The following is an 11451-nucleotide window of genomic DNA, read 5'->3' as shown; positions in this document are numbered from 1 at the left end:
CAAAGACCGACCACTACCTTACCCTCCACAACTATCACTGTTCCATCTACCACCACCACCATTCCAAATACCACTACTACCCTTATGACAACAACGACAACTACTACTACTACTACTAATGCTCCGGCAATATTTTCCACTGAAACAGAAACCACAACTCAGACAAAAACATCAACAGAAACTGAAACCACAGTTAAATCTAAATCAATAAGTGAAACAGAAACCACATCTGTAGCTGAAGCAACAACTCAAACAGAAACCACATCTGTAACTGACTCAACAACTGATACAGAAACCACATCTGGAACTGAAGCAAGAACTGAAACAGAAACCACATCTGTAACTGAAGCAACAACTGAAACAGAAACCACATCTGTAACTGATGCAAGAACTGAAACAGAAACCACATCTGTAACTGAAGCAACAACTGATACAGAAACCACATCTGGAACTGAAGCAAGAACTGAAACAGAAACCACATCTGTAACTGACTCAAAAACTGAAACAGAAACCACATCTGGAACTGAAGCAAGAACTGAAACAGAAATCACATCTGTAACTGAAGCAACAACTGAAACAGAAACCACATCTGTAACTGAAGCAACAACTGAAACAGAAACCACATCTGGAACTGATGCAGGAACTGAAACAGAAACCACATCTGTAACTGAAGCAACAACTGTAACTATAGAAACATCTGCTAATGAAGCAACAACTGAAAGGAAAACCACATCTGTAACTGAAGCAACAACTGGAACAGAAATCACATTTGTAACTGAAACAACAACTGGAAAAGAAACCACATCTGTAACTGAAGCAAGAGCTGTAACTATAGAAACATCTGTTAATGAAGCTACATCTGAAACAGAAACCACATCTGTAACTGAAGCAACAACTGAAACAGAAACCACATCTGTAACTGAAAACAACATCTGGAAAAGGAGCCACATCTGTAACTGAAACAACATCTGGAAAAGAAACCACATCTGTAACTGAAGCAACAACTGAAACAGAAATCACATTTGTAACTGAAACAACAACTGGAATAGAAACCACATCTGTAACTGAAGCAAGAGCTGTAACTATAGAAACATCTGTTAATGAAGCTACATCTGAAACAGAAACCACATCTGTAACTGAAGCAACAACTGAAAAAGAAATCAAATATTTAACTGAAATCACATCTTCAATTGAAGCAAGAACTGAAACAAAAATCACAGCTGACACTGAAACCCCAAATGGAATACAAGTCACAACATAAACAAAATTAAAACTACAATAGGAACATACTGAAAAGAACATTTTAAGTGAAACAGGAATCATACAGCACAAATCACAACTGAAAAGGAGTTATCAGAAGAATACATGAAGTCAGGAAGGTTCTGTATCACAACTAAACCTCATTCTCAAATTGAAATAATATCTGAAATAGATATGATGATGGAAATGAAAACTGGCTTTAACAAAAGTCACAACATATGAAACAACTGTCATGAAAATTACAGCGGCAAGAGGAACCGCTTCGCAGGAATATTAGATTATTTTTGCAAAATCAGGAAAGACACCCAAAACCAAAATTTACAAATGCCATACAGAAGTCACAGTAGATGACACATTTGCTTAAACTATATTAATAGGCATTGTGAGAGTTAATTACAGCAGAAGCACACATAATCAGTAGTAGAATCATTACTTATAGACAACACAGCCCACAACAACAGACTCACAGATAAAGCAGAGACCACCTTTGCTCTTTGTCTTGATATTACTGAATCAAGTGTCTTCCTTTGCTACACTCATGATGCTCTCATTTGATGCCCTGCTATAACATAACACCTTTCTTGGGGAAGCCTCTTGTGGCTCCTTGAAGCTACCATCTCCTATGTAGGTACCATCTACTAGTGCCATCAGTAGCGGAGTTCTGTGGCCTACCGGGAACCCAGAGTCAGAACTTGGTCTCTTCACCAAGGCGTAAAGAGCCATGACAGTTATATATTAAGTTATTAATTTATGTCACCACTGCAAAAGGTACCTAGAAAGTCAGTGAGTGTAAACAAATGTACACAAATGACTGAAAATATTATAACCCAGCCCCTGCTCATTTGCCCATCCCTTCCCCTCATTTGGGGGCAGGAGAGGACAGGCCATGGTTCACTGGCCTCACTGCCATTAGTTCGACAAATGTTGCAGAAGCCCATTTCCAGGGGGTGAAGGGTGGGTGTCAGGGAGCCACCAGGGCTCACCCAGAAATTGGCATTTCATTGCATTCAATGCTGCTTTTCTGGGGTAACCCCTGAAGCTAACTACCTATGGAGAAGGAAGTACTGTGCACATACCAGGGAGACGTGAGCACTGTAGGTATCATAGCAAAGACAAGACCATTGGCATAGAAAGCCACCCCAAGGCCACATGGGGGGCACTGAGGCCAAGGGAAACACTGACCCAACACCTCTGAGGGGACCAGGTTTCAGCGGTGATCTCCTGATAGGCCAGTGAACTCCTCGACTGAAGGTACCTAGTAATTGGCTTTAGCTACCTACCTCCCTGTAACTACTGTACCTACACCGGAGTTGGTGGTTCAGAGTGCCACCAGGACTCGCCCAGATATTTGCATTACATTCAACACTGGTTTTATGTCCAACTGCACTTTACAACTTTTTTTTATTTTTTTTGCCATTTACCCTACCCTAAAAAACATATTTCTGGGGAGCCCCTTCAGCTCCCCGGAGCTTACTAGTCTGATATGCTGATGTCAGACATTGGCATCAGTTATTTGTATGGAGTTCTATGGGCCTACCAGGGACCACGAGCTCGTGGTTCAATCCACTTGTTCGGCTCTTGGTAGCAATATTTTCACCAGAATAGGGGTTTGTTTTGGGATGCTTACCTTTCTGGGCATCTGACCCGGTCGATGGCAGACAGAATGCTTCCAACCACACAGGGGTTTCTATAGGCCATTGCTCCCCTTGCCTCTTCTGAGGGGGGCCCAGGTTCTGGCTCGTGGTCCCCGGTAGGCCCACAGAACTCCATACACATGACTGATGCCAAAGTCTGACATTAGCATATGAGCCTAGTAAGCTCCGGGGAGCCTCCAGGTCTCACCCAGAAAATGGCGTTTCATTACATACAACGCTGGGGTTTTTCTCCATAACTCTTTCCTGCAATGCCTTTCATTGTCATTAAATTACCAAATTTTGTGACCAGGATCAATATAGTAGGAAGTTTGAGATAATAATGCATAATTCACATACTGTACACTTACTAGAAGATGGGGCAAGAAAAAATATAATGGATAATATTATATGGGTTTGATAGGCACCTGATAGCACAAGTTTATTCATATGCTGTATATACAGTAAATATATATCATTCAGTATTAATGAAGCTTTAACTTGCGGTTAGGTATTAAGTTACCTACCTCTGTCTCCAGTATATCATCTTTCCCTATTTAGCAAAATTGTGCATACTGTATTCTTATTATGCCAGTCTTTCCTTACATGGCTACATACATTAGTGTTGGTTAGTAATAAATTACAAATACAATTCTTAACATCATGCTTATCTACTGCCCGATGTATAAAGTTGCAATATTTGTGGTAAAATTATAGAAATACAACATCTCACTAAACTGGGTAGATTGTTATAATTTAAAAGCTGGTAAAATATAATAGGCTCCTTAGCATAGTTGCTTTTAAATGTTCAAACTCTGGATGCTGTTGAGCCCTTGAAGGCATCCTTGTTTCAATCATTTAAGATGCATCCTAGCTTTGAGCATGAATAACAACAGACACCTCCACCTTTGCCTCCATTTTGAGAATCACATGACACGAACATGTCTTACTTCCCATACCTTACAGTATTTACAATGCTGGGCACACATACCTTTCAGCATGTTTGACAAATGACACACACACATCATACCATCCAGCATGTTTCACAAATGACATGTACACAGACCACACTCTCCAGCATGTTTGACAAGTGATACACAGACCACACTCTCCAGCATGTTTGACAAGTGATACACAGACCACACTCTCCAGCATGTTTGACAAGTGATACACAGACCACACTCTCCAGCATGTTTGACAAGTGATACACAGACCACACTCTCCAGCATGTTTGACAAGTGATACACAGACCACACTCTCCAGCATGTTTGGCATCTGCCATGCTCCATAACTATATTTATCGTCAAATGACCTCTCCCTTCTCATGTAAGTACTATTGCAGTGGTGATACTTAAGCAGTGTCAGCTTGACATGTCCCCTTTCTGCACCATGGTATATTGTAGCAGTGCCACAGTAATTAATTTGAAGCAAACTACACTGTAAGATTGGTTGCTCTAGTTCTTAACATTCCATACAATTTGTAGTTTACCATTTTCACGTACATCACTGCTTATTTTATTTGGGAACACTGAAAGACTATGGAGAGTATTGACATATATGGAGTTAATGTAATGTTTGTTAAATACTAAGAAAATATTTTATGAAACAAATTATGAATAGCTACAGGCATGTTGACTGACTAGATCTGGTAACAATACAGTACTGTAATGTATAGTATTATATCAAGATTGTCTGATGTCCATGTCATTGTTAAATGTATACTACTGTACAGTATATGGAAAGATGTCATAATTTATGAAAGAGAGCAGGATGAGTAATACAGTGTGCTTCAGTCTCCACTGACAATCATGGATCCTGGGTTCGATTTCCAGACAGGACAGAAGTTGTTGAGCATCTTTTCTTCACCTAATGCCTCTGTTCACCTAGCAATAAATACTATATATATCAGGGACTTACAAAATTGTTGTGGGGTTGCATCCCGGGGAGGTCGGTACAGTATTATATTTCGATCTTGGGGTGGGACTCAATACAAGCCTAAAGTGAGTGTAATTACCTAAGTGTAGTTAGAAAGAAGCTTCGCTTGTCCTGTCTTTCCAGTACTCTTTGTCATTTGATGCTTTGGAAACTACTGACGGTTTTAATAAGATAATTGTGTGCGAAATTCAGGGTACGAATGCTTGGATATGGAACACTAGTGCAGAATTTGAATGAAAAATTAGCAGTGTCTTAAAGATAGACAATTGAGGAGTGTGTGTAATAATATGAATATAGAATAAGGAATAATAATGCCATGGAAAGATGTAGAATTAAAAACTCTGCGACTCTTAAGACCAAAGAGAATGTGCCACAATGTCATGTTCATGGTGAAGGAATAAATGCTTAAAGAGTGGCAGAAAAAACTATTTGAATTTGTGCTTAGGAGGAAGAGAAGAAGGCAGAGAGGATGGCTAGACATGACAAGTGATGGGGAGACAGACCGTAGCATGCACGTCATCACAACAATAAAACTAATGAAATGGTCTGCATGGGTCGAATGAATTTGAGTGAGTGAATGCATAAAAAGAGTGAATATGAATACTGTAGAGGAATAAATATGAATGATAGAATTTGCACTTTATATGATCTCATAGTGTATTTTATGGCTACTGAGGTGGCTGTTTTGCTAGTGCATGGTGGAGCTTGGTTCCCCAATGCTTTCAAGGTGGATAATGGTATGAAAGACTTATTTTCAATCCCATTTTTTCCAACAGTTTTTCATCTTTTTTCAGGCTAGTGTCCCCAGTTTCATGATAGGGAAAATGTAATAATGGTTCATGGTTGATAACTGATGATATATAGTTAATGATATGTAAATGCACAAGCATATGCATCTGCTGTACTGAATAAATGTTTCAGCTTTAACTGGCACATTGCTTAACACAGTATTGCAGCCAGTTGTATATCCTAGCAATTTATCTCTTCTGTAATTGTTTTCTTTTTCCATTCTAACCCGTCTCATTCACTCTACACCCAAACAACTCTGAGTTTGTGGTTAAGCAATAATATAACACAAAAATCAGTGCAAACCTATATGTAACATGCATACAATGCTGATTTAAGAAAGTTCTTGATCAAATATACGAGGAAATGTTTTTGATATCATAAGTGCATCAGGTGAGATGTTTGGTAATCCAATTATTTTATGAAGATTTGTACACGTCTTATTATTTGATCACGTTTTGATGCACTGCAAAGTAATACTAGATAAAGGATTCATGCCACCATACTAGTTCACTCTAAACCTTTCTTGTTCTGTAGTCTTAAGATGCGTAAATCTTCTAAGACACATAATGTTAATGAAGGACAAATCTTTATACATAGAGTATATGCCATGTCTGCTAACTTATTTCTGTAAAGTATCTTGAAGTTGTATGCAGTTAAAGATTGCTGAGTTGTGATATTTAAGACATATTTTCCTAGAGCATGCTTCATGGTGAAGGGGGATAATCTTTGATATTGTTGTATTAAGAGTCAAGTCTGCTTACTTATATCTGCAAAGTACAGTATTTTCTCAATGGCAGTGATGTACAGTATTCTTACAATTGCAAAGTATTATTACATATAAGTACTGTATTATATAGAAAGCATTATGTTAACTGCTTTGTCAGTGCCAAATAATTTAAATTGCCAAAAGATGATCATGATTTTTTTAAAGTAAGCTTGTGAATTATTTTAATATAATTATGATAATAATTGGCAATATTCAGTGTCTTTTATTACAATAAATTTTTGCAAGTCTCAGCAAAATAGGCAGTTACAACAATATTTTTCTAATTCTACATCTTGTATTCCAGATCAGTCCACATCATCATCAACCACATCATCATCAACTTCAACCACAACAGAAATCACCTTAAATGAAGTATTCAGCAAAGTTATAAATCAAGTAGGCAATGCCACCTTCGTCAGTATCAAGTCAGAGACTACAGAGACAGCGATAGAAGAGCCTCCGAAGCTGACTGATGAAGAAGCGAAGGATGCAAACACAACTTCCATACACCCAGGAGATGACAAAACTAAACTCGAAGATGCTGCTACTACAGCTGATCTCAATTCCACTAGCACATCTATTGAAGGAACTGATGTGTTTGCAGAAGCTCCCACCAATGTTACCACAGAGGGAGAAAATGTTATTGGAAATGCTACTGGTGTTACTATAACTGAAACTAATGTTACTGATGCTACAGCCAATGTCACTGATGTTGCAAGCACAGCCAATGTCACTGATGTTGCAAGCACATCCAATGTCACTGATGTTGCAAGCACAGCCAATGTCACTGATGTTGCAAGCACAAGCAATGTTACTGATGTTACAAGCACAACCATTGGCTCCTATAGAAGAAAGTGTAAAACCAAGATCAAATGAATCATTGACAGCTGTAGAAGGAATGGACTCGAGTAATGTTACTATCCAAGTAGAAAATACAACCCATATCAGTCTTGAGGTTGATGAACATGGAGTTACAGATGGGACCATGGAAAAGATAGCAATACTACAGCTTCAGAGGCAAGAGACATAATTAAGATTTCACCTGAATCTGAAGATGGCACCCCATTGCCTTCAGAAACTGCTTCAAATACTTCTGTAGATACAAATGTTGAGAGAGAACCTGTCGGTGTCAATGAGACACAAACAGTTTCCTCCACTACTGAAGTGACTCTAAATACTACCACCTTGGAATCTGCTGTTATAGACCATACAAATATCACCACAAGTGAGGGAGGAACTAGTCAAGTAGAAGGGGAAGCTATCACCACTGTGCCTCATACAGTTGAGGCACCCACCAATGTGACTGGAACAGTGAATGTAACATCTACAGATGACCCAGTAGTTATAATTATCACCCAAAGAGCATCCTCCAGCCAACAGGAGTGTCTTATCTCCAGAGATCTATGTGTCTCCTGGGACACGCCTGGAAGATATTGCTGCATTTGCAAATGGCCACTCTGACAAAGTGTTTATTATTCAGGATCTCTCAGCACTCAGGCCAGGAGACTCTCCTGGGGATGTGCGTCTTCAGGATATGAACGTGCCTGAGGAATTTGTAAACAATTTCCAGATTCAGCTTCCACACTGAATGCAACACAAGATACAAGCATAAAAGGAACAACAGAAACCAGTACAGTTTTATTAATCAATAATGAAACAATAAATACCTACAACACCACAAGTTTTGAAACATCTGATAAGGTTAGTCACAATAAAAGTTCAAGTGAAATTCCAGTAAGCAGTACTATTTTGTTCAATAATGAAACAAGGGACAGTACTGCACAAACATCTGAGAGACCTTTTGTTATAATAACTGCAGCTAAGGCAGATGAAATTGAAAACATTGTTCCTAAAGAAGGACATGATGATCTTAATAAAGAAGTGGTGACAGTGCATGCCATATTATATGAAGGTAACCCAGTGTTTGCCAACAAAACACCACCACCTGTGCGAACATCATCATCCACTACATCTACCACCACACCCATGGCACCCATTCTCACAGAGTTGCCCGAGATCACTAATAAACCTCCAGAGGCGAGTGTCAACCATACTATCCAAACTGTCATAATAAATTCTGATGTGAATATTCAGGGAGAAGAAAGCCATGTTGATAAATCTGATCCTTCCAACTTTGGTATAGATTTTGGAATTATTTTCAATGCAAGTTCTGACCTTGGCTCCATGTTAGGCAATGCCACCAATGCTTCAGGTGACTCACCTGTGGCACCACAGTCAACATCTACTACAACCTCTACAACACTCTTAATAGGCACAACTAGTACAACTTATAATTCATCTGGTGCAGTACTTCCTAGTGGTGAATTGGCTGCAGGACGAGAATCACCTGCAGGGATCACCTCTGTTAATGTTTCTGACAGTGTCACCACTTCTGATCCAACCCTCGTCTGGAAATTCCATAAAGAAGTCCAGACCACAACAGTGTCTTCAGTTATGCCAGCCAAGATGCTCTGTAGTGAAGGTAAGTGTTTTCTCTCGATATCCTTGGGATTAATGTAAATATTTTGGGGGGCATATTATACAGCATGGACAACATTAATACTCTACACTTTTGCATTTTGGACAGAAATGCAAATGTGTGGGCTGTCACTCAAGCATAGAGAAATTATACTTAAAGGCCCAGTTGGGCAGAATTTAGTTGCTTCTTGAATTCTTCCTTATTGTGGCTGTTCATAGCATGGTTGATAGAGCTACCCTCTTCCACACTGGGGATTCAGAGGTTTGAGGCTCCTAGAGCCCAAGTGAATGAAATGTTATTACCCACATTTATTGTGATTGATGATATATATTTTGTCAATATATACATGCTACATTTATATATTGCTACAATATACTACATGTCATCATCTTTGAGGCCAAAAGTCCCTACAAATGTAACCAGTGGTAGTAGTACTCTTTATATATTCAAAAAATTATTTTATAAAATATATTATATATATATATATATATATATATATATATATATATATATATATATATATATATATATATATATATATATATATATATATGTCGTACCTAGTAGCCAGAACGCACTTCTGAGCCTACTATGCAAGGCCCGATTTGCCTAATAAGCCAAGTTTTCATTAATTGTTTTTCGGCTACCTAACCTAACCTAACTTTTTCGGCTACCTAACCTAACCTAACCTATAAAGATAGGTTAGGTTAGGTTAGGTAGGGTTGGTTAGGTTCGGTCATATATCTACGTTAATTTTAACTACAATGAAACAAAATTGACCTCATACATAATGAAATGGGTAGCTTTATCATTTCATAGGAAAAAAATTTGAGAAAATATATTAATTCAGTAAAACTTGGCTTATTAGGCAAATTGGGCCTTGCATATTAGGCTGAGAAGTGCGTTCTGGCTACTAGGTACGACATATATATATGTATATATATATATATAATTATATATATATATATATATATATATATATATATATATATATATATATATAATAATATATATATAATATAATATATATATACACAGTGGTACCTCCCATAACGAATTTAATCCGTTCCATGTTCGTCATGTGAAACGGACGTCATACAAAACGAGTGTCCCCCATGTAACCAGTGTGATGCACTGTGTTTATTGTGAAATTTCCCTAGTGTGCATGACATCAAATGTTCCCCAAAATATAATTTTTCTTTGTAAAATGATAAATTACCGTCCCTGAACATGTCTATGTAAAAATAATTACCAAATTCCACTTACTTTGGCTGTGAGGGCGTGGACAAGGTGCGCTGTGACGTCATCAGGGGCTGGTCGCCCGTGTGTGAAGCTCCCAGACACGGTCGCGCAGGCCATTCAAGCACCGCGTGTTGCCACAAATATATTTTCAAATATTTTTCCTATGCATTTCCAATGCGGTTTTATTTGTTTCTTTTATCGTATATGATGCATATTTGTGACCTTTACAATATGTATACAGTAGAATGTTCATAATTTTCCATGAAACTGTGATACATGTGTCAGTAATGTGTCCACAATAAATGTTTATTGTCACAATATTACGTGGTAAAAATGCACTAATATTACAATATGTACAGTTTCACATACTATTTACACAGTAACACACTGTATTACACACTCAGTACTTTGGAGGTGCGTAATAGTCAACGAAGTAGTCCATGGTACACAGCGCGACTTTGCTCTCCTTGCACCAGCTACAGATAGATTTTTGTTTCCTGTTTCATCGTTCTGTGTGCTTGCAAATAATGCACTCGCATGCACCCTTGGCTTTAGTACTTGTAGGTGGTATGTAGCCAAGCTTGTAAAGCATAAGGTAGTATTGAAACGATTATAGGAAAAGCTCAATTTGTAAGGTAGTCTTGAAAAGATCGCTTTGTAAGGTCCCACACAGGAAGAGATTCAGCTAGCCTCAAAGAGTGTCCATCAGTCAGGAAGAGATTCAGCTAGCCTCAAAGAGTGTCCATCAGTCAGGAAAAGATTCAGGTATTCTTAAAAATATCAATGAACACCACCACCATGGAAGCCGCTAACACTGTTCATCTATGCTACTTGTATCAGATGCATCATCACTGAACGCAGAAAACGATTCATCTATGTATCATCTATATACATTAGAGATGGCAAGGGTGGGGCTCAGAGCTACACCTGGATACGCTTGCTGTATCATCCTCATAGGTGCTGTATCACAGGCATCCGACCGTTGTGTTAAGCCCTTATTGCGCCTAGCTTCACCAATGTTATGACCCTTATGTTCTTCAAACAATAGGGTCTGAATTGCACTGACTGAGTACAGTCTTTCAACACCGTGTGGGACAGGTGTTTGAGAGCCAGAGGCATGTGTGCTACAAATGGTTGCTCACGCACTACTAACCCAGCCAGCAGCCCTTGTCTTTCATATTCGTTATAGCAAAAGGTTCGTTCAGTGTTTGTTGGGTAGGCTGCTCCATTATGACAATCTTTCTTTGTTTCAAATGTGTTCCATTTGTTTTGTATTTATCACTTACGTCTCAATAATGGAGCAGCCTACCCGACAAACACTGAACGAACCTTTATGACATTTGTCCATT

The 11451-nt window shown here is 38.5% G+C and overlaps 1 protein-coding gene across 1 annotated transcript in view; it reads left to right on the top strand.

Moving 5' to 3' along the window:
- LOC138369204 (uncharacterized) overlaps positions 1-11451 on the top strand; it is a 184491-nt gene that overhangs the window by 150866 nt on the left and 22174 nt on the right. The window contains 4 exon segments of the mRNA XM_069332143.1: positions 6686-7253; positions 7359-7739; positions 7741-7940; positions 7943-8863. Coding sequence (XP_069188244.1) covers positions 6686-7253; positions 7359-7739; positions 7741-7940; positions 7943-8863 — 2070 coding nt within the window.

This window comes from Procambarus clarkii, chromosome 27 (genome assembly GCF_040958095.1).
Source record: "Procambarus clarkii isolate CNS0578487 chromosome 27, FALCON_Pclarkii_2.0, whole genome shotgun sequence".
Lineage (NCBI taxonomy): Eukaryota > Metazoa > Arthropoda > Malacostraca > Decapoda > Cambaridae > Procambarus > Procambarus clarkii.
This window is presented reverse-complemented; position numbering and strand designations above follow the sequence as displayed.